We start from the raw sequence: 25,041 nt of genomic DNA, 5'->3' as shown, positions 1-25,041 counted from the left end.
AAACAAAAACAGTAATGGAGATTAAGAAACAAATTATATAGTATTTTCCTTGCATATACAATCAAGTAGCCACAATCTCAAAATTATTTAAAGATGATGAATATAGGACATTTATAAAGGATAAAACTCCATATCAGACCTCATCAAATTTCTCAAATTTGGCTCCAAAACTCCAAAACCTCAAAATAAAGAGCTCTCACTCCATTTCGCACTAGACCCAGCAGAGGGTGCACTTGAACCATTTTCAAATCCTCCACTAGACCTGGGCTCACAGCAATCACATGACCAGTGTGTTTGTGACCCAGCCCAACTCCAATCCTTTGTTTGTCAAACCCCGAATTCTACCTGATGTAATAGGTATAAAGGAGAAAAAAAAAGGTGTGAAAGAGAGGAATGAAGGGGAGGGAGAAGGTTTTTTAGACTGAAAAACAGTTTTCTATATAGCAAAAGGATGAGGATTGTTGTAGACGCATTTGGATGGATAGATTGGCTATAAGGTGATGCGAGGGTGATGGAGAGAAATGTCTATACGGTTGCAATTGTGTTATTTACTGCCTTAAAACAACAACTTTCCCTGGTTTGGTTGCTCTACTGCCACAGCCACACCCGTCCTCCCCGGAGAGATGAGAGAGAGAGAGAGAGACAGCGAGAGAGAGAGGGAGAGAGAGAGGGAGAGGAAGCAAAACCACCTAACCTTGACAAACGCTGCATCATTACAGCACTAATATCCCAGTGTGGATGCAGAGTGAGTGAAGCCGGGCGTCCGCAGCCTCCTCCGGTCATCAGCGGCTCTATGGCGATGATGATAAATCGCTAGACGACACTCGGGGCTTCGTGCACAATTCAGACGGAAAACCGGCGGCTTTAAACAGGCTCATCAATCATTCATCAAAACTAGGTCAAACGGAGAGGGGCCAACAGTAGATACTGGAAGCTCTTCTATCATTTGAAAGGTTCTGAGTGCTAATAATGTCCAGAAATCTGATAGCCTGCTAATCTTTATCTCTATTTGTGAATTTGCTGTATTGTGGGTAACACTTTACAATAAGGGTACACTAAGTTAAGGGTTAGTTAATGCTTAATAAGCATTAACTAACCCTTAATTAACAGTTAACTAATGTGTCTGGTAATCATTTACTAATGGTGTTAATGTTAACTAAGGTATTCATTTATACATTATTTAATAGTCATCTTTATAAACTATTAAATAATGTATAAATTAATACCTTAGTTGACATGAACACCATTAGTAAATTACACATTAGTTAACTTAATTAGTTAACATTAGTTAACATTAGTTAACTGTTATGCTTAATAAGCATTAACTAACCCTTATTAAGCATTAACCCTCAACTTAGTGTACCCTTATTGTAAAGTGTTACCAAATTATTTGTTGTAATTACTTTTTATTATTCTCAGCACTCCGTATTTGTTTTATTCTTTTCTACTGTATATCCTATTCTCTGCTGCTGCGACGACCCAATTTCCCCACAGGGATCAGTTTCATCCAATCGAATCTAAGGGCTCGTTTGCACCCAGCATGTTCTGAGCGGTTCATTCAAACTCTGGAGCATTTACTCCTTTAGTTCACTTTGTCTAGGTGAAAACGGTGCCATTTGAACCCCGGTGGCGTCAAATAACGGCAAAGACGCCTGAAAATACGAATATCAGTCCCCTAACAAGAGAACCGCGGTGTGGTTCGTTAGGAGTGAGAACGTAATCTAAATCAAGTATAGGAAACAACCCCAAAACACAAGGGATTATGGGTAGAAGGAGGTAGGTGTTGACATCTGATCTGCAAGAAGTTCCCCCTGCTTGGAAAGCCTAGCTGGACTGATGCTCATGTTCAGCTATTTCTTCATGTGTTCTTAACTGGTATAAACACCAGAGAAGAAGAGTGAAGAGTCCATCATTCCTAGCTAAAGTTACAGGGACTGGAATCAGATTTGTTTTGGTGGTGATCCGATCTGGGATTTCTGCTGTAACTTCGCCATTTCATTCTAGGAAACTAACAGAGATACAGACTTGATTCCAAATCCTAAGAGGATGTTTGCAGGGTCGAGAAATCAATTTAGATGGATGTAACAGCAAGTTGGAGAATCGGTCAGTGTTGGTGGAGGTTTGTGCTCTTCATAAGCCTTCTAGTTGTATTTCAAATATGATCTGTACAAATATGATATGTACATGCCTTCCAAAATTCTTTGTACAGTCTAAAGGTCTAAAATGTAGTTTACGTGCTTGCATTTATGTGTGTAAGCTAACATCAGTGTACACTAGGGTTAGGTTTGCCAATATTGATTTTTTATTAAAAATCAGATCACGTCCGGTCAGTGTGTTCCACCTCTGATATGATGCAGATTGATTGATTACATATTTATTGTAGAATTGATCAATACTACACTGGTTGTCTATGGGAAGAACTTCACCTGAATTGATTCTAATGAGACATTTCGATGTGATTCCGCACCAGTATGCACGAACATGTCTTCTTCTTATTAATATTATTATTATTATGTTTCAGTTGAGAGTTTTAATGTTCCATGATGGTCTGAATGCTGTTTCAGAGGCTTTTCTGGAGCTGAATAACAGCTATTAGGAGGTTCAATCCAGAAATATCGGCATTGGAATCGGCCTTTAAAAACGCATATTAGATGAACCCTAATGCAGTGGTTCTCAACGTGGGGTCTGGGGACCACCAGGGGTCCTTGAGGGCATTCCAGGGGGTCCCAAGCAAATTGATGAATTGATAAACTTCATTATTTTGTCATTTTAGAATGACTATTTTGATCATAGTTTCACTGTTATCTCTCTACCTACAATACAGATAGTCATGGAATTCTGGACAAAATCATATCTGACAATAAAAATATTCTCAGATTTGGGTCCGAGAGACAAAATCTCATCAAATGGGGGTCCGTGGCCCTAATGTGGACTAAATTAGGGGTCCTTGATATGAAAAAGGTTGAGAACCACTGCCCTAATGTACACATCTGAGCCTGTTCTCCCTCCTCCACCCACCTTGGTGGCCAGCGAGTGTGAAGCTCCGGCCTCCAGCAGGACGGAGGCCGTCTCCACCTGCCCCTCCCTGGCTGAGATGTGGAGGGGCGTGTAGCCGTTGGTGGTGGCGGCGTCAGGATGGGCCATGTGCTGCAGCAGCAGCTGGACGATCTCCGTCTTCCCCAGGCGAGACGCGATGTGGAGGGGAGTCTGGTCCTCCTGGGGAGGACAGGGCGGACGAGAGATTAATATAGCATGACACACTTCAGGCTGTCCGCGGGTTTCAGAAAGATAAGACTTCTTATGACCTTTCAAAGCTACCTGGTATTGGATTTAAGACCAATTTAACAACCAAAATAAAATTTAAAAAAAGCTGGGAAAACAGTTTATTTCTGATTGAACACGACTAATGAAAGGGCACCAGGAAATGAAACGCTTCCGAAAATGATGTCCAACATGTTTGTCGTTTTGTTCTCATCCTATCCTGTATTAATCTAAGAGTGGATATGCATATGGGTCCAACTTACTGTGACCAAATGGAAGTTTCAGTAATGTAATACAGCATAAGAAAAAAAAAACAACACTTCTTACTTTCCAAATCTGCATCGACTAGATATCACTGAATGTAAAGAATCTGTCAATATCACTGTCTAATTTTCTAGTATCAAAATGAGACTTAATTAAAGCTAAACCTGTCATTACATGGTGAAAAAAATAAGATCTCTATTTACTGTATTTAAGACATTTTAATACTTTTCAAGGTCTTAAATTTAAATAATTGCAGACTTTTTCCAGACTTTTTAGGGGCTTGCAGATGCCCTGCACTTTTTTTTTTACAACACACATCTACATGCCTAGGCACTTTGTGTACATACAGTATGTATGACCTTCTGCAGACCTGCTAATGTGAATAACATGCACATTTTGCACATCATGTATATAACCTGTAAATTCACTTTTTTTTTCTTCAAATTTTCAGAATCTTCCGCATTTGTTATATATTGCATATATCTTGATTTTTAAAATTTCCACATATTTCATACTGCAAATATTTCTTTTAGAGGGATATTTTCTTATCGTGCATACAGTATTCGCATGAATTTGTCTTTGTGTCAGTATGCTCTTATTTTGCACATCCTCCTGTTATTCATATTTTTTTCAATCATACATCATGGAAGTAATTCTCATTTTAAAGACCCTCTAGATGTTGTTTTTGGTCACTTCTTAGCTTCCCTTTAGTAAAGTTTAGGACCTCTTTGGTTAATAGTTGGACCAAACTGTAGCAGTATTTGGACATGTAATTGTGTGTGTGTGTGTGTGTGTGTGTGTGTGTGTGTGTGTGTAGTCTCACCCGTGCCCTGGCATCCACCATTGCCCCGTTCCTCAGCAGACACCTCACCACCTCCACCTGACCTGCCCTGGCTGCCATGTGTAACGCTGTTTCCCCACGCTACACACACAACATAAAGCATGATATGAGCTGAGAGGACAAAGACTTTTTTTACATGATTCACCTCCAATCTGATATTTAGAGAAGGTGATAACAAAGGTAACAACAACTTGATACTGGGAAAAGTAATGAAACTGCTGTAACATGACACCACCCAACACTGTTAATCACTGTCAAACCCAACACCTTATAAACCAATAAGTCAGCATAAACCCAAATGATAATGCACTCTCTTTCACAGTCTGATCAGTGTGCTCCCCATCACTCACAATGTTGCTGACATCAGGCGAGGCTCCGTTCTGCAGCAGCAGCAGGACGATGTTGAGGTGACCCATGAAGGCCGCTACATGGATGGGAGTCAAACCGGACTGGGCAGAGGAAGAAGAAGAGTAGGATGAGAATTGGATAAAATTCAGGGGGGAAAAAAAGAAAAGAGAGACAGTGAAAGACAAAGTGTCAGTCATATCAGGCATGAGATTGTTGCTCATACAAGTAGAAGTATAAAGTAGAAGCTCATACAGGATTTAGTGACTTTTCACAGCCTCGGCCCCTGATGATCTCATTAGTCAAAAGTGACTAGCGACAAATGTAGCTATTTTTTCCAACCTTGGGGAACATTGTTAATGTGTTGATTCCCAAAGCATTTGGCAACAAATCGATACAGCTGATGCCAATGCCTGTAGATTTGCACTAATTGCTTGTCTAATCCAAAGTGTTCTGATGATCACAGCGGTTCCTATACACAGCGTAGCCCTTTCCCTCCTGTAGGAAATATATTGCTATGGAAATTAGCATATGATGTCATCTGGCAACTACTAGCAATTTTTGAGCAGCCATGAGCTACTTTCCTTGGAAGAGAATTGGCAACACTATACCCCATCCAGAAGACAGCAAAGCAGATGGAAACAGAGGCTAACTCAACTGGTGTTTGGACAAAACTTTTAGACTATACACCTAAAATAACTTTTGATATCATTGAGGTGAGCAGAGCTGCAAAGGCTCCAAATCAAAGGTTACAGCAGCTTGATTGAATGAACATCCATGATGATTCATATTAGCAGCAAAAGTTAGCAGTTAGTTACTTCATGTTGCTAATGCTATATTATTTATCTCTGAACCAACTAGGTCTAATTCTTATTAACTGTCAGATTAACAACATTTATCTTTAGTCTTACTAATACGCTAACATTATAGTTCATATCCTTAGTGGTGCTTTTTTTGACAAAATTGTGTAACACTTTACAATAAGGGTACATTAATTAAGGGTTAGTTAATGCTTATTAAGCATTAATTAACTAACCCTTAATTAACAGTTAACTAATGTGTCTGGTAATCATTTACTAATGGTGTTCAAGGGTGTTTAAGGTATTAATTTATACATTATTTAATAGTCATCTTTATAAACTATTAAATAATGTATAAATGAATACCGTAGTTAACTGTTAATTAAGGGTTAGTTAATGCTAATTAAGCATTAACTAACCCTTATTAAGCATTAACTAACCCTTAACTTAGTGACCCTTATTGTAAATTGTTACCCAAAATTGTTTACGTTAGCTGTGTCTGCTAGCTAATGCTAGCATTAGGTGACTTTAGTTGGTTAAAACGGCTAATGTAGAGGCTAATGTAGAACAAAATTTGTTAGGTTTCTGGCCAACAGGCAAGTGACATGACATTATACATATTTGAAAAGGTAAACATGAAATTTGATATCAATGAGTGTGTGTTTACAGGATTAGGACCACATGTGAAAAATGTATTTGAGTTCTGAGTTTAAAGTCAGAATTCTGAGTTTAATGTCAGAACTCAAATCAATTTTTCACATGTGGTCCTAATCCTCTTCCGTAGGACTAGACTAGATAAATCAGGACAGATCAGATAGTGTCAGGTAAGTTGGCAGTGACAGAAAAGTGTGCCAACGTGTGTCTTCTAGTTCTCTTTTCTAGTACTACTCTGTGGCAAACCCAAGACATGTATGATACCAGCCAGACCCTGACCCATCTGCTACAACAAGCAGGTGAAAAGACATTATAAAACATGTTTTTTGCAACCTCTTTTTGACTCAGGTCTATGAAGTACCTCTGTGATGGCCTGGATAGAGGCTCCATATTTGACCAGCAGCTCCATCACCTTCACTCTGTTCTTCTTGCAGGCTATGTGCAGCGGGGTGAAGCCATTCTGCAGGGGAAACATGGACACAAGCTATATTATACAGGTAAATGTTCACCTTACCTTCAGGGCCTGCTGTGTCTACACAGCCAGAATCAATCACGCATTTTGACAACACTCACCCCAGTAGTGGTAAATATATATAGTGCTATTATATACTAATACATATAATAGATACTAATACATTACAGTAACTAGTATGAACAGTCTGAAATGATTTTTAACTCATAAAACAGTCTGACTTCAACGTGTTCCAGTAAATTTACAAGATTAAGATACATTAAGCTAAATGAAGATGTAAGCCTTACACTCCTTTCCATGCAATATATTCTGAACAAAAAAAGTGCATAGTGCTCTAGTGCAGAAGTGCTTTGAAAATTTGTCAAATGTTTCCATCATACAGTACAACTTTCACAAATTCAACAATTCTCATAATTGTTTTCTTCATATTATCATATTGGTCTAATTTGTTATATATTGAATATATCTTGAAATTTTCATAAATTCTCTTAACTTTATAGGTCATACATATTTTTCAGTTATTTGTACTTGGTCTCAGAATGTTCTGCTGTTACATTTGCACAACCCTCATAAATACCACCCATTTTGCTATTTTCTTATTTACATTCTATATTCATTTGCTGTATCTTATCAATTTGCTCCTCCTCTTCGCATAATATATATCGTACCAGTGCCCTAGCATTGGGGTTGGCCCTCTTGTCCAGCAGCAGCTTGGTGACTCGGTAGTGACCGCAGTGCGCCGCCACATGCAGCGCCGTCAGGTAGTCCAGCGTGACATCATCAACAGGCGCCTTGTGCTGCAGAAGGTGTTTGACGCACTCGACGTGGTCGCCCTGCGCCGCCATGTGGAGAGGAGACAGGCCATTCTGAGGAGGGAGAGGAGGTCGATTAGATGGGGACCATTTTTTTTTGTTTTTTAATGAAAGAGGCTTGTTGTAAAAAGTTTTTTTTTCAAAACTGCTGATTTGGAGAATTCGATACGTTCTTAAATGTTTCTTTACAGCACCATAAAGGGTTCCCACGTAGCATTTTTTTTCAAAACTGCCACCGGCTTTTTTTACACTAAAATAAATGGGGAACGGCCGCAAGGTGCACAAAGCGCAGAACCACAACATTTTCCATACTTTTCCAGACATTTTTTCAAATTCCCAAACTATTCAAGACCTGGAAATGATCAAATTCATTTTTAATACTTTTGCAGACTTTCCAGACCTGCGTAGGAACCCTGACGCTACAATATGGTCTGGTGCTACTGTATATACAAGAACCCCTTTTCTTAAGAGGTTAGATAAATTGGAATTGTGGCTGAAAGGTCACTAGTAAAAGAGCGTGGAGCTCAGTTGACTTTCCCTGGATGTGCTGTGTTGTCTGTGTGTGTGTGTGCATGTAAATGTGTATGTGTGTATAGCAGTGATTCTCAATCTTTTTCATATCAAGGACCCCTAATTTAGTCCACATTAGGGCCACGGACCCCCATTTGATGAGATTTTGTCTCTTGGACCCAAATCTGAGAATATTTTTATTGTTAGATATGATTTTGTCCAGAACTCCATGACTATCTGTATTGTAGGTAGAGAGATAACAGAGAAACTATGATCAAAACAGTTATTCTTCTACATTCTCTAATGGTGTTCACTTCTTGTAAATGAAATAATGATTTGCTGGGGACCCCCTGGAACCCCCTCAAGGACCCCTGATGGTCCCCGGACCCCACGTTGAGAACCACTGGTGTATAGGACATAGAAACACAGGCAGTGAAGCACCTTGGTCCTGGCCAGCATGGGCGCTCCTCTCTCCAGCAGCAGCTCCACAGCTGCATCATGTCCACTCCGAGCCGCACAGTGGAGGGGGGTGAGGCCGTCCTGCAGAGCACACACACATACAGTAACATGGTCATTATGCATACCACACACACATACCACACACACACGTTATGGCCGTGGCTGTCGTCATAATGTTGTGTTATCCCAGAGTCAAAACACAACGGCGCTTACGCTGTCATTATTAAATCTGCCAGAGAGATGCTACAGATACTGATTAGACTGCATTACAAGCCACAAGCTGGCCGGTCTGAATTTCTATTATGAACTACACAATGAGCCATGCAAAGAATCCACACACTGCTCAATAATAGGGAAAAATGGCCTGGGGGTGTAATGTTTTCAAAAAATCTATCCATTTGCATTCCTCTCTCAATAACAAGTTGTCTACATATGTGATTAGGCAGAGCCTCTATACATATAGTGTATATTGGGTAGACTTACTAATTTGTGTCATTGAGGAAGATGTGATTGAAATGTTTGACACAGACTTTGTACAGCACTTGTCACTTTGAAGAGTGTCATGGATCATTAAAGAAAACAATGAAAAGAATGATCTTATGTTCCATTATTAAGCAGTATACGGATTCTTTGCATGGTTTGTTGAGTATTTGTTATTGGAATTTTCGAATGTGGTCAAGTACTGATGGACTCATACTTTTGAGAGTATGTGATAATTCTCTCTATTTATTGAGCAGCATATCATGAACTACACTAATGCACTTACACTAACCTAGCTGGAGGCTAAAGATAGTACAACACTGCTACATTGATGTCACTGGCTAGTTGCATTATGCTGCGTTCAGGTCATATTGGAGAAAGTGGAATAATGGAATCACTTGTTACAACTTGGAGGCGTATCTACTCTATCTATTTTATTCGTTGGGATGCCCAAATCAAGATCCAAAATCATTCCCCAAATCATTTTTATTCATGAATCTAAAATCAAGCATAAACAAACTGCAGCAGATAAAAATGCTAATGCTAATGCTATAAACTCTACCTACAAATGGCAATCCATGTGTAGGTAGAGTTTATAGCATTAGCATTTTTATTTTTTATTACATTAGACTGTTGACATTGGTGGATTCGCTACCAATAAAATCCCACATATCCTACTTGTTATTAACACTAGGAGTCTGACATAAAAAAAAATGTGTCAAGTCCGAATCTAATATAACGTGAATGAGGCATGATTCCCATATTAAAGTTACTGTGGCATGGAAACATCTTACTACTTTCCTTTTTGGTTGTCATCATCTGCGCAAACTCAGACTCGCACAACTCGGTATATTTTGATGTCAGCGAAAAACATAACAGATTAACATTTAGAAGTAACCTATTGCTCAGTTAAAGAGGGATGGTGGGGGTATTCTGTTAACTGGTTTATTCATGGCAGCAGCGGGACTCAATTATAGGGTATCAAAGGTTCATGTAAACAGCTTAACCTGAAAAAGACCTTACCCAGAGTATGGCCAATAGCCGGCTTACTCCCTGCATGTAAACATAGCTAATGACTAACTCTGGCTGGATGTTGTTTGGATGACAGTGGGTTAGCGTTAAAGATAGCTAATAACGCTAATGTCCTGGAATGGCCTACTCTAGCTGGCACCGCTAACCGCTAACATGACAGCCAGAGGTCAGGAAATCTGATGCGCCGGTGACAGTGATACTGAGTTGAATCTGCTGTCCCACTGTGACCCAGCTCAACTGAAAGCAACAACTGGCTGATGCTTGCGTCCGGTGTCAGTGATGGCGATGATAATAATGAGTTGGACATTTGTTGAGTGTATTAGAGCTAATATCAGCTGTCAACAGTCTGTAAAACCTGCAGTGAAACCTGCCTCACCCTGCCTTTCATTGGAGAGTTTTAGTGTCCCATGATGGTCTACGGTAATGCTAAATCATGTAATTTTTTTTGGCACAAACATTTGTAAAGTTTTGTTTTTTTTCATTAATATTTGTAGTAATTTATATTGCAGCACTTGTAACTGTAAAGGCTGTTTTGGGGAATTGGCACTCTGATTGGTTGGCTGAACTGGGGCTCCACCTCCTTCTCTAGCTCCACTTCAATTGGCTGGCTATACTGGGGCTTCACCTGCTTCTCTAGCTCCACTTCAATTGGCTGGCTGCTGGGGCTCCATCCCCTTCGCCAACTCCACTCTGATTGGCTGGCTATATTGGGGGTCCACCCCCTTCTCTAGCTGGCCACCAATTGGCTTGCCATACTGGGGGTCCTCCCCCTTCTCTAGCTGACCTCCAATTGGCTGGCTACTGGGGCTCCCCCTTCCTTAACTCCACCCCACACCTAGTATAGCCAGCCACCCACTTCTCCGGTTAGCAACTATGGCAAAATGGTAATGACTGCACATTTGAGTTTTTCTTCACATTCTGTACATCTCAGAATATTAAAATATGTAGGAAAATGCGACTCTCTGGATACCCTTCCTTTAAAGATATTAACAATAGGCACACAATTGGCTATGGGCAGCTTCAATCTAAAATCGGTACAGGCCTTCAAAAACCTGTATCAATCTGAACCTGATTCTCCAACTGATTTTCTGGATATAAAGCTGAATAGAGGGATGCATAGTGATGGCATGATACAGAAGCTATGGGCAAGGACAAAGCAAGGCAACAAAACAGTGACCTTCCTGGGCCAACAAGTACCCTGTCTGGTGGTGAACGAGCTATATATTCACTTAAAGACTCACACATATTTGGGGAAAACTGAGTATACTGCATACTACATAGTCTATGATTACCTTGCTTGCTTTACATTGAATTCCCTTAAATTGGGACGTTCATCTACAGTCCAGAAATAAGACACCTTTACCTTCATCTGACTGAATGAGAGAGTCAGTGAAGACAAGGAGCTCCAAATTCAAGAAAAAAATATTAAGGTTTTAGTTTTATTTTCAGCTTATGAAGATAACCTTGACACACCCACACACACATAGTACTCACCCTGGTTTTAGCATCAATCTGAGAGCCGCGGTCCAGTAGCAGGCGAACCATGTTAGTGTTGCCACGCTTGGAGGCCACATGAAGGGGCGTGATCCCATTCTGCAGGAAGGACAAAACAGAGTTAGTTAAATGCAGTGTACAATGAATAAATACAGTTCAATCAAACAGAGCATTTCATCAGAGTATTCATGAAGAATCTGGCGCATTTGTGTTAGGAAAGGGAACTGATATTCAAATTAAATCTATGCTAATATACTGCTGACAAACAGCCAATACCGCCATTGCCCTCTTTGGCATTCAGCCACCATTCGTACATCTTGAACAAGGTTTATTTATTCATTTTCTTCAGGCAATCAACCAATGATAATCCGAGCTTTGCCCAACGTAAAAAAAGATGAAGGAAAACCGTTGTATTCATCATAGGGGGACAAACAGAAAAAACAAGAGGTAGAGTACAGTAGTACATTAGGTCAAAGATGATTTTAGGTTCATTTAGGACAGTGATTCTAAATCTTTTTCATATCAAGGACCCCTAATTTAGTATTTAATGAGTTTCTCGTCTCTCTATGTCTTTTAGACCCAAATCTGAGAATATTTTTATTGCTAGATATGATTTTGTCCAGAATTCCATGACTATCTGTATTGTAGGTAGAGAGATAACAGAGAAACTATGATCAAAATAGTCATTCTTCTACATTCTATAATTCTTTTAAATTAAATAATTGTGACGTTTATCAATTCATCAATTTGCTGGGGACCCCCGGGAACCCCTTCAAGGACCCCTGGTGGTCCCCGGACCCCACGTTGAGAACCACTGATTTAGGAGTCTTCACAGTAGTCTTATTCCAGCAAAATGTACATTGTGGCAAACAACATTTCATTGAAGTGAGATTTCCTCACTGGACATTTCGTTGAAATGTCGTTTGCCGCAATAAAAATTTTGTTGGAGCAAGAATTGTGTGCGGCCCTACTTTGAGTTTTTTTCAGTTTATTCCTCAAACTGGAGGATGACACGCCACAATGAGGATGAGTGTAATCTCTCCAACATTTTCAACCACATGCAGTTTAAAGTCTCAATACCATTATCCTCCTCCTCACCACTGACTCTGTTTCCTTTGGCGAAGTGCAAAAAAAACCCTGCAGGGGTTGATGACGGAGACAGAATTCACGTCTGAATAGGTCTGACCAGGCAGAAATAACAATTGCTCTTTGATTTGTTCCTTCACTTTAAATGAAAGGTAAGGTTTAGGGCCTGAGCTTCGCCTGCTGAGTTGGCTGGGGAGTGTTGTTTGGGGGGGTGGGGGGGTGTTACCCAGACTTGAATCTAAGTTGTTTGGAATTTGGCCTTTTTCAGAGCCTTTCGCCTCGGTGAAAACCCATTGTGTCGCTCCTTGGGTTGTGTCTTGAACCGTGAAAAGACGAGGGCCCACTTGAAGTGTGTCTTTGTTGTGTCTGAGTGGTTGTGCATCTTGGAGTGGGATCGGCGGAGGCCACACACATCGACGAGAGGCTCGGGAGAAAGGGATGCTGGGTGGGGGGTTGGAGGGGATTTGGGGGGGGGGGGGTGCTAAGAGCTAAGTCATTCTGATGCAGAGCTACTGTTTTGCTGACTGTGTGATTTGAAAGGGCATTGCTAATAGATTTATAGTGGGTTAAACCGATATATTTGGGGCCGATTTTGGCCTTCAATTAAAAATCATGTCTGGTCTAGTCAGTGATTTTCACCTCTGATATGATGCAGTTTGATTGATTACATATTTATTATAGAACTGATCGATACTACACTGGTTGTCTATGGGAAGAACTTAACCTGAACTGATTCAATGAGGAATTTATTTTTTGTGATGCTGTTGTTGTTGTTGTTGTTGCGGCTGTTATTATTGTTATTCTGGTTTTCACTGGAGAGTTTTAGTGTCCCATGATGGTCTAAATAGTGTTTCAGAGGCTTTTCCATCCTGACAAGAATAAGGCTCAGAGCGAAACACTGAATATTTGTAATAATTTGGAATTGTTTGGCTTGAGACTGGTTCAATTTAAAGATACTGAATACTGCATAAAATATCAGCTTTCTGCAGCTTCAATCCAAAAACATCAGCATCGACCTTAAAAACCCATCTCGGTCAAACCCTAACTACTATGTATTTAGTATGTGTGTGGTACCCTACCCTTGCTGTGAAGTCTACTGCCGCCCCACGGTTCAGCAGGAGTGTGGCCACATTCACATTCCCATAGTGGGCAGCGATATGCAGGGGGGTGAATCCACTCTGGAAGACAGGAAGGAAAGAGGCAGAGATAGAGAGAGAGAAAGAAAGAGGAGGGGAGAGAGAGCGAGAGACAGGTCAGACATCAGCCCATTCCTCACGTCCATGACCTTTGACCCCTGCCCCTTGACCTTTCATCCTCCCAGCATGCAGCAGTCGCATCAAGCATCACAGGTGAACAAAAAGTAAACCGAGGGCAAAGGAAATGAAAACGTCACTGAAATAAAAAAATAATAATAATAATAAAATAAATAGAAAAAATAACTCTTCAAATTCAGAAAATATGCAACTCAGGATATACAGCACCCATACACACACACCCCAAAACACACTCAAACACATGTCACTCGCATGCAGGTTAACAATCATACAGAAAAATAAGAAAGACTTTCTTGGTATAGGAAACCAATTTGAAATGAAAAAAAAAACAAAAGCAAAAGCAAAATGAAACGACGTACAGTACACACAGATTGTTATCAAGGTTGACATCAAAATGGACAAACAATATTAGTTACAACAACAAACACCAAATCATAGTAAAATCAAAAAGTCACATACAACCAGGACGGTACGTTTTGGATCAACACCAAAGTGCACTATGTTAACTGTACGTCATATAAGTTATAATGTTAGGAATGAGAAATATATGAGAAAAATTAGAAATTGCAGAGCAGATTGGAGTAATTGTGAAATTCTTGCCTTACCTTGCCATTCTGTAAGTCATGGTCCGATTTAATGTGAAAACATTGTTTACAAAAGTGTGAAGAATACAGTGACTAACGTGATGGTTTAAAAAATTTACACAGTCAAAAGCTTTGAATGGTGCAAATTAAGGTAGCTTGGATGCAGCATGCTATTCAATGCATTTTTCCTTCAAAAAGCAAATCTGTGGCCAAGCAGGTCATATTTATTTTTATAAGCTTTATAAGCTTTCCATGCCAATATGAGTAAACAAAGTTATAGGCCGGCTGTTTCGGATCTTCTATAGCAAAGCATGCGTTTGAATCGATAAAGAAACTGTTGAGACCCAGCAGATTGTAATATTTGCAGTCATTTAACCAATACTGTTTTAAACTGTTGTCAATTTAGTTCATAGTGCATCTCTATAAATCATGCAACACAACATAAATGGACAAATTACAAACACAGATTAAGACAATATCAATTGATAGCTGCCACAAAAATGCATCAGCACAATATTTATCAATTCAAAACCTTATAGTAGGGAGGAAAATGTAATCATTTAAAATAAATCAGTATACTGTATATTTCAGTCATGATGCAGTATAGAGATATTTATAAATGGCTTTAGGATAAAAGTTACAGATGTTATGATAAAACAAAAGGCACTTTCGGAGCCGGTGACAATGACAAACTGCTGTAAAAACCAATAGAAACCGGGAAAAAAAAAGAATGAAAATGCACACAGACACAGTATGGAGAAACAAAACCAAAAGCCAAAAACCCAACATAACCAGACTGTGTGCAGTGAACACGGCAGTAGCTTGGCCATTCCTGTCAGCCGTGCATGTTGGCCCTTCATTACACCAAACCAACAGAAACTCAGGTAACTGTGAAATAAACCAAACTCATAACTCCTCCTGATGTACACCATGCTGTGCTGTGGATGTCGAAGAAATAAAGGTGGTGGAGGGAAGGGAAGGAGAAAGACAAAGGGATGTGACCGTATAGTGAAGCTGTGGAGTGGTTAAAGGAGTGTGTGTGTATACCTCAGTAGTCCTATTGACCATCATCTGAAGCAGTGGGAATGAGGGAGGGAAAGATCAGCTCAGTTAGGCTCGCTTTACACAGAGTTGCGGTACTGCAGTCGGATGCACAGCAGCTCAAAGAGCGAGCTGTACAGTCAGATGATAAACTGGCAAGAGACGTGGCTGGGGTGGTTCAGTTCTCTTTGAAGTTGTTCTCCCAATGTAAGGTTTTACACAGAGGTGAAGCATGCTACCCAACTAAGAAACTTCACACTTTGGCGGCCCCAAGTGGCAGCGAGAGGTAACTGTTTGAATTTTTGAAAGTTTGAAGTACTTCATTACCCTGTTCCTGAGAAAGTTTAAGTTTTGATTTGTCACTTACAAATACTAGAATTTCATTTGGGGAAGTAAGGTGAATCTACCGCATCTCAATTAGCAGGGATGGGACACTCTTCTATGCTGTGATTCAGACTGATATGACAGATTGTATTAAGCAGACCCTTTAAGTTAATTGTCACTGGACTGCTTTCCAATTTCTATTTGTGAGAATGGTGTGCTGTGCGTGACGTCAATATGTGTTTGTATGTGTGTGTGAGAAGAGCATGTGAGTGTTAGTGCATGTTGCCGTTTATAGCTGTTCTCCTCTGGGTCTTCCCTATGAGTCATATTGAGGAGGACTGCATCACAGCAGCTGAACCAGAAACGCCATTCCATTTCATGCCTGCATACCCTGAGTAGCCTACACTGTATTCTGTTATATAACAACATACATTATTGGCGGCGTGTTGTCAAGATGTAATTACTGTAGGAGCAACACTTAACATTCAGGAGGGCTGGTGCATCAACAATTTAATGCAGTAAATGGTTGTTACTGTAGTACCAGTGGGGTTGTAAGTGTATTTTCATCATCTTCACTCTAGCCACGTCTCTTAAAGCCATTATCCGGTATCGGAGAAACAGTCACAACCAAATGTTCCAACATCAACAGGGTGTTTTGTGCTTCTGTTAGCCTATAGACTGGTTGTAACTACCACAGCAGAAGTCAGGTTTCTTGTTGTACATTCCCCCAATACCGGATTGACACTTTAACCCCTCCCATCCCCTGCCCATTGTCAAAAAGCAATGTTAAATACAAAATCCCCCCCGCTGGTTGCATGCAGCCCTCGATATCACCACCATACAACCTGCAGACAGTGGCACACTCCATGCAGAGGACAGTGCTACACTTAGACACCGGTGGAGCGAGGTAGGGGAATGATGGGGGAAGTGTGTGAGAGGAAGCAGTTAAAGAAAGAGAAAGAGAGGGAGAGACCCAGTTAGTGGCAGGACCAAGGGAGACGTGGCAGGCACATAGACACTGAATGGGAGAGAGAAAGAGAGAGAGAGATAGATGCATAGACAAACGGATGGAAACACAACTACTGACACACCAAAGATATAGTTTCATGGGAAGAGTAAAATCAAGACAAGTCAGTGATCATCTTTCATAACCTACATCATATGCAACTAGAGGACACTTTGACTCCATTTACACCTGATATTAAAATGTGATCTGTATCTGGGTATCTTATTTGGATAAGGAAAAACTCATGTTAATGCAAGGTGTAAATGCGCACATCACGCATTGTGATAGGAATGTGATCGAGTCAGCCAGGTGGAAATGCAACCCGTTGAGTGTGTTCGCAGTAGCGAGAAAGTATCCGCCAACAGGGTAGAAACGTCATGACCATGTGTCGAAACATCATCACTACAGGTAGAAACGTCATCGCAGCGGGTAGAAAAATCATTACCGCAGGTAGAAGCGTCATCGCCATGGGTAGAAACATCATTGCTGTGGGTAGAACCATCATCACCGCAGGTAAAAACATCCTTAACGCTGCTAGAAAAGTCATCGCCGCAGGTAGAAACATCCTCAACGCTGCTAGAAATGTCATCACCATAGGTAGAAACATCTTCGGCACTGGTAGAAATGTCATTGCCATGGGTAGAAACATCATAACCATGGGTAGAAACGTCATTGCTGTAGGTAGAAACACCATCACCACGGGTAGACACATCTTCCGGTAGACATGCTGCTAGTAACGTCATCACCATGGGTAGTAACAACCTCAACGCTGCTAGAAGCATCATCACCGCAGGTAGAAATGTCATCACCGTGGGTAGACATCTTTGCCATGGGTAGAAACATCATAACAGCCGGTAGAAAATCATCACAGCAGGTAGAAACATCATAACTGTGGGCAGAAACGCTGTTACTACGGGTACCAACGTCATCGCCATGGGTAGAAACATCTTTGGTGCTGGTAGAAACGTCATCACAGTTGGTAGAAACATCATAACCGTTGGTAAAAACATTGGCACCATTGGCAAAAACATCATCACCATGGGTAGAAGCATCCTTGTTGTAGGTAGAAACGTCATCACTGCAGGTAGAAACGTTGTCACCACTGGTGGAAATGTCACTACTTGCTCCCTGCCAAGCCATCGAGATAATATACCAGAAATTGACAATTCTCAGTCCTGGAGCCAACAAGAAACTCAATGTTTCTATAGGAATTGACCTGTATATGAAGATATCCCAAAGCAGATGGCAGGGTATGGATGAGTGAGGTGCTTCTGCGGAAAGGAAAAGTAGGTCCAGGCTGTACAGTAATATCACATGTCATGTTAGTGTTTGTTGCCAACTTCCTGCCTACTCACCTGCTCTGGATAGTGAGCATGAAAATAAAACTCTGGTCAGATAAGAGAGTGATCGCTTGTTGATTGTCCGGATAGCTTATCCAGATGCAGATCGCATTTTAATACCAGGTGTAAATTAGGTTTTTATTTTATCCAAAGCACCTTACAGGATCATGAGTGCATACACTTTTAACGTGTGATCCCAGTGGATATGAACCCCTAAACTTGTCAGTATTAGTACCATGCTATACCCATTGATATTAACAAGAATGCTAGACTGGTTTTGAACCCTGGACCTAATACATTGTGCATTTCCAACATCACCTGATCCTACTGAGCTACATGCAAGCTAATATGATTATCGCACTCTATTTCCTCCTGACTTTACACCCTCTTAAAATAACTAAACGCTAACTTTTAGCTCCGTAAAAGTCACATAACCACGACACATTAGCACAACCACATAGCACAGTAGCGTCCACATCATGCCAACCCACTGACACAAACAACGTTATCGGCGTACCTTCGACTGGACATCGGCGTTGTGGTCGTTCTGGAGGAGCAGGGCTGCTGACTTGGTGTCGTCCTTGCGGGCGGCGATGTGCAGGGCGGGCAGGCGGACCTTGCCTTTGGTATCGTTCTCCAGTAAGATAGAAACCACCTGGTTGTGGCCCTGCTGGAGGGCAATGGCCAGCGGCGTGAAGCCGTCCTGGATGGGAGAAGAAAGGGGAAGGGAGGGGAAGGGAGAAGAAAGGTTGCGAGCATTAGTTACATCCCATGGTTCTCATTCTTTTTTTTTGCTGAAATTTCCAAGGCATTATTGGTCAAAGGATATCTACAGTATTCCCAAAGACTCTCATCATTGCATTCGTGGCAATGACAGTTCTTTCTGAACATGAGAAGAGTATTGGGTTTAAATTCACAGCAAAAATGTGAACATTCATACTTAAGGTTCCATTTTCACAAATAAAATGTTTACTTCCTTTTTTTGATTAGATACCATTCAATAAAGAACAGACATGTAAACCGTGATGAAGTTTGATAATGCACAGGTATAGATTGCCCCAGCCCTGACTGACCTGACCTGAATTTGCCTGTTGAAGACCATGGTGCTGTCGTAAAAACAAAGGTACAAGAGAGTGGTGGTCCATGTAGTTGGGATGCTGAAGATATTTAAATGCATTTTATGAATGGAAGTATTGGGTGTAACTGGGAGTACGCACTGTCAGCGAAGACACATTTAAAAAAAAAAATACACTCATTTCTGGTGAGTTTTGAGAGAAAGGCCTGTGATCTTTTGACATTCCAGGCAAATGTTTCCATGACATGTCATCCCATTCCCAATTTTAATGTATTATCCATGACTGGAAATGTTGAATTTCCAGGTTGTGTTGGTCACATGAGAACTCTTAGCTAGTCACCAGTGATATATGTGCGATTCACAAGAGTACTGTCCTACTTTGTCCTCCATTTGAATACAATACGTACACTGTTTCTGAAACCGTTGCATTCACACTCCCTCACACACACATATACCCACACACTTCTCACCTCTGTAGCAGTGCTCTGATTGCCTCCATTCTCCAGAAGGTATCGCACCACATCCAGGTGATTCTCCTGGGCGGCCATGTACAGAGGAGTGAATCCATTCTACCAACACACAAACAAATATAATACTGTAGGTTACCAATGGACTAGTAGTCCTGGAAAAATGTCTCTACTGTAAAGATAATATCCTACTGGATTTACACAACAAAACACAGCCCAAAATAAAACTGCGGCTCTCCAAAATGATATATTAGTGATGAGTAACATAAGAGGTGCTATTGTCAATTACTTTTAAGAGGGTGACAGCATAACAATCTAGTGAACAGTGTATAAACGCTCACCTGAGACTGTGAGTTGATGTCCGCTCCCCGTTTGACCAGGATCTTCACTACTTCAGCCTGACCAGCCAGAGAGGCTATGTGGAGCGCTGTGTTCCCTTTCTGGAATGGGTGAAATCACAAGAGGACTAAGGATTCAATACACTTGTAATGTCATAATGGACAATAGTTCTAGGAGCACTGGATTCCCTTTAGATATGATCCATTGCTAGAGCAGTCACTGCCTTCACATTTTTTATATATTTCTTTTCCTTCTTTACACTTGAATCTTCCGCTTAGAGTTTTTAAAAGATGATGTCTTTGAACATGGATGGCATAAATAGCTCAGCTGTGATTTACAGCACAGATATAAGGCTTGCAGTTCATCATGGTTGACAAGTTGACACATCAAACCTAAACCTAAACCTAAAACTAGATCGCTCTCTCCTAATAAGAGCTATGATATTTAACCCCACATTCTCATTGTAATTGCTCTGTATTAATTTGATTTTAGCAGTGACTTTCAAAGCAAGCGATGTCTAAAAACCTGTGTAGACTCGTCAAGAAATCTGTCAATGGTCCTTGAGGATGTCCTGACACTGACACACACACACACACACAGATCTCTCTGCAATAATGAATGGCTATCAAAGTGTTAATGAGTCCCAGTCTGAATTCTTTAATTTAAGAAATGCTGATGATGAATCCGCCACAGATAAACAATCAAAGCTGACAGCAGAATATCAAATCCACACTGATGATCTAGCTTGTCAGATCATGAAATTCCACCAAATCTCTCCATTGTTTTTCTCCAGTGACACTGTGTTTACTACCTTTGTTCATAACCGCATGTTGATGGTGGCACTCAGGAAGCCAAAAAAAAAACCTTGAGTTTGCTTAACTCATCTGCAAAATGATGACATTTTTGTCACCTCCATAAACCATCTTTCCATAAACCGACAAATATATATTAAAGGCCTCCATTTAGTCTTGTTCAGGCAGTTCAGCTCTGCTGCTAAGCAACTGTCATGCAGCATGTATTTGTGTTTGGGCACGGAATCCAAAAAGAAACATAACACTCAAAACATTCTCAGTAATGAGCGTGAACCTTCTCTAATTGCAGGGCTTGGAATGATCAGGATTTCTCGAGCATAAAACCTCCATGTTCACTATGCCACTATCCGTATCACTTCCTTGTAGTGCTCCCGTTGCTCCTCATCTCTATTTCTAAACTCTAAATCATCTGCAGGTTGTGCCAGCAGGTTGTTTCGGTTGTCTCAATGAATTATCATCTTTGTCTTTTCAAGAGGTACATTGGTCTCTTCCCACTGAATGATTTTCAATGATCTCTAATGATTAGGTAGAACTTTGTAATAACCATCTTTAATAAACGGTGAATTTGCCATCTACCAGCCTGTTATCTGTGGTACAGCATTGCAAGTTCACATTGCCTAAACGTCATGAATGTATTCCATGTGATTATGAAAATCAGATCCAATTCTATTGTACGTACCCAAATAGTTAATCTTTTAAAAACCACTATTAAACCAACAACGGTTTAATGGGGGCCAGAGCAGTGTGTATTGATGCTTTGTGTATAATGAAGACACTTAACTATTTATTAATTACAGTAAATATCAGTTGCAACTTTATATCAACCCAAAAAATGTTTATGAATGTTTTAAAATTAATTTGTTAATCATTAAATAACACTCAATGTAGCATTTATTTATTTTTCATCAAACATAATAACAAGCTGTTAATAAGTGCCTAATGTAATCAGAAAGCGATTGTTGTCATCTCTTATCAGTTATGATACAATTTATAAATTGTATATTGTATCAGTTATGATACAATATATAAATGATACTGTTCATTATTTTGTTACTTTAAATAATGATCAAATTACATTTAAATGCTTTAATTAATTAATGCTTTGATTAATGCTTTAATTAACTTGAAATACAAAAATGTTAATAATTTGATTGTTAACAATAAAATAATAATGAATGATAAATTAACCATTCATTAAGGATGGTTATTATAAGGTGTTACCAATGATTTCTCTCTTGCCACCAGTAAAAAATCCTGTATATCTCTCTATCTGGCACTAAAGACTGAGCTTTGCACTCCTACTTTTAGTTGCTTGTAATTTTTGGTGATCTAGGAATTGAAGCTTATTCTACTGCTGCACTCACCATAAATCTCACTGGATAAGAGCATTATTTAAATGCCTAAAATGTAAAATGTAAATGTCATGATCACATGACTGGCCCCATCCAAAATACAGCACTTCCCCAGCAAGTGGCCATGGGGCTTGAGGGACTAGCTGTCTTGTAGGTGTTGGGTTTCAGTGGACTGGATGAGGGAGGGGCGTAGTGTTACCATGGGGTTAGGGTAGTGGTGCAGCAGCCTGCCCTGGGTAGGGTAACATAGACTCACAGAGGAAAGGTTAACAGTCATGCAACAGTAGGTCAAGGGTGGTTTGAGAACCATGTGAGGATTCTGACATGGTAACCCCAAAGGGTGACGCAGTGGATATCTGAAGCTGAAGGCCAGTACAACCTGTCTAATTTTTAACCGGTTTAATCTTTAACCGGTTCCACACACAGAGGTCTCTACAAGATCCTGTTATCCCATGAAGTCTTGCTATCAACTGTCATTAGACATATTGTTGAGCTAATTCTATTTTCAGAGATCTCTACCTCTATAAGCACCTTTGAATACCTCCTTTCTATAGCTATTAAGAGTCCTTGCAGAAAAGTGTATGTTCCCAAACCAAAGGGCTGCACTGGCTGGATTTAGAATATTCTTGAATGGTTTTTGGTTTTGGAATGGTTATACTTGTACGTTATTTTGCTGGCTAAAGCTTTAGAATAACATTGACTAATTTGAACAGTATTCTGTCTCTGTCGTTACACAGCTACATCAAAATGCAACTGTTTCTATCAGTCCACACCCATCAGAATTCCCACTTTTTGATAGTTTTGAACAGCCATCCCAGAACCATATCAGCTCGATGAATGAAAAAACAACTCTCCAATCAACACTTGTCAACTCCAAATAATCGTCACTGAAAAATCAACACTTATTAACACTGGAACATTTGCTGTGTGCTGTGTGTGCTTCCCCATTGGGAGAATCCTTTGAGCAGCTCCAGTAGGTTCTTCTCAGGGATTGGAGACAGATCATGGGGGAAGGTAAGGTATCCTACCTTTGTGGCCGAGTCCACCGCCGAGCCTCTCTCCAGCAGCTCCTGGACCAGGTCCACGTGGCCCTCCTTGGCCGCCAGATGCAGAGCGTTAAGACCATTCTGGAAAAAGAGAGGCGGGAGAAAAAGGTCAAGCCCAAAGCTGCAAACCGCAACAAACCGAAAGTGAAGAAAGACGGAGATAGATAGGGGAAGGGGAAGGGTGTACCTTCTCTGGGTCCATAACTCTAACTGGGCCCTACATTGGTTCTTTCTTTCCGTTGTTTGATCGCTCTCTTTCCTGGCTGTGAACCACTGTCCTTTACTCTTTCATGTGGAGGAGGGACAGACCCATATATCAAAGCGAGCTATCAAAGTTAGGAGGTTGGATGTTGTGCCATGTTATGCTGTTGTGGAGTAAGGCCAGTCCTCGGTATGAAGTTATAAATACTGTGTGTGTGTGTGTGTGTGTGTGTGTGTGTGTGTGTGTGTGTACACATTCAAAAAGGTGATCTGTTGCTGGCCTCTGGGGTTTGACGGTGTGTAATCCTGTTGCTTGAATGGGGCTGTTCTCAGACCAGCCAGAGGTAAAACTGATGCTAGTTTGCTACATCCAATCTGGTAACACTAACACCAGGTAAAGCTTATTTCCTTTTATTTTACATTCTTAGGTGTTGTGCTGATGTGGGATTACAATTAAAATATTCATCAGTTCATTCTAAAATACCACAACGGGCATTTTCCCTAGAGAATCAGAAACAAATCAAATTTCTCGACAGAGTATAGAGGGTTGCAAGTTCACTTAATGCCCGGTATATTGAGTTTCACTTTAAGACCAGATAATATCACCAAAAAACTTCTCCTTTAACTGATATACATAGTAGTAGAGAGCCACATTAGAAGTTTTGAGTTGTAAATCACTCCTGAGCTCTATTAATATCAGTGTTTGGCTCTTAATGAGTGTCATGCGCTGCTTGGTTGGCAGGGAGCGGGTGGGAGGAGCTTGTTTGGGCTGCAAGATGACTGACAGACAACCAAGCGAAGCGGAGCATTATCCATAATGAAAGAATCACTCAGGTATTTTCATATAAATACTTGGGTGTAATGATAGACCATTTGTTATCTTGGAAAGACCACACTGAAACTGTCTGCAAAAGGACAAAACAAAGAATTTGGTTTCTCCGCCGCCTTAGGTCTTTTGGGGCGAGTAGACAAATTCTTCTTTTGTTTTTTACTTCTGTGATTATGAGTGTTCTACAGTATTGTAATAATACATGGTACAAGTGTTTGTCCACTACTCTAAAGTCAAAACTGCTCCACCAAATAAAAATCTGCTCATAGATCGTAGGCCAATCACTTGAGAAACTCTATGAATCAGCATACCATAATAACATATTAAGGCTGGCCAACAACATCGTCTCTGACCCCAACCACGTCCTGAACTTTGAATACAAATTGTTACCGGAGATATAGGGTTCCACGATTTAATAGGGTTAGACTCTCTTTTGTACACCAATCAATCCTAAAATTAAATATGGAGCTTAATCCCAGATCAAATGTACGTTGAAGGGCCTTGAATATTGTCTTTTGTGATTGTAATGATATGTTGAATGTATGTATCTTTGTGTCCTGTCTTAATTCTTGTCTTTTCTGTGATGTTGCAAATGGAGCTGCTGTGATGCAAGAAAAATTTCAGACTAGATCTGACAATAAAGTATCATCATCATCATCATCATCATCATCATCATCATCATCCCTTCGCTCATGAGACAGAGACTGTCAGTGAAGAGGTGGGGAAAATGTACGGAAGGTTTAGTGAAACCAGGATGACTGAAGAACTGATGACAGGAGGTTGATGGGAGACTCAAGTGGCCTGTGACATTTTGATTTGCTTTTAGCTTGAATAAAGTTTG

General features: G+C 40.4%; 1 protein-coding gene across 1 annotated transcript in view; it reads right to left on the bottom strand.

Moving 5' to 3' along the window:
• The window catches only part of LOC139638164 (ankyrin-2-like), a 99,873-nt gene that overhangs the window by 53,323 nt on the left and 21,509 nt on the right, over positions 1-25,041 (bottom strand). The window contains exons 4-16 of the mRNA XM_071512204.1: positions 23,153-23,251; positions 19,963-20,061; positions 19,625-19,723; positions 18,597-18,782; positions 15,416-15,439; positions 13,590-13,688; positions 11,425-11,523; positions 8,401-8,499; positions 7,306-7,503; positions 6,527-6,625; positions 4,717-4,815; positions 4,349-4,447; positions 3,019-3,216 (exon numbers count right to left, since the gene is read on the bottom strand). Of these exons, the coding sequence (XP_071368305.1) occupies positions 3,019-3,216; positions 4,349-4,447; positions 4,717-4,815; positions 6,527-6,625; positions 7,306-7,503; positions 8,401-8,499; positions 11,425-11,523; positions 13,590-13,688; positions 15,416-15,439; positions 18,597-18,782; positions 19,625-19,723; positions 19,963-20,061; positions 23,153-23,251 (1,497 nt within the window). The remainder of the gene's footprint in view (positions 1-3,018; positions 3,217-4,348; positions 4,448-4,716; positions 4,816-6,526; positions 6,626-7,305; positions 7,504-8,400; positions 8,500-11,424; positions 11,524-13,589; positions 13,689-15,415; positions 15,440-18,596; positions 18,783-19,624; positions 19,724-19,962; positions 20,062-23,152; positions 23,252-25,041) is intronic.

The sequence above is a fragment of the Centroberyx affinis genome, unplaced genomic scaffold (genome assembly GCF_046629955.1).
Source record: "Centroberyx affinis isolate AG114_WGS23_722 - 3 ecotype Tasmania unplaced genomic scaffold, CSIRO-AGI_Caff_v1 ptg006156l_1, whole genome shotgun sequence".
Lineage (NCBI taxonomy): Eukaryota > Metazoa > Chordata > Actinopteri > Beryciformes > Berycidae > Centroberyx > Centroberyx affinis.
Note: the sequence above shows the minus strand (reverse complement) of the source record. Positions and strands in the feature narration are given on the sequence as shown.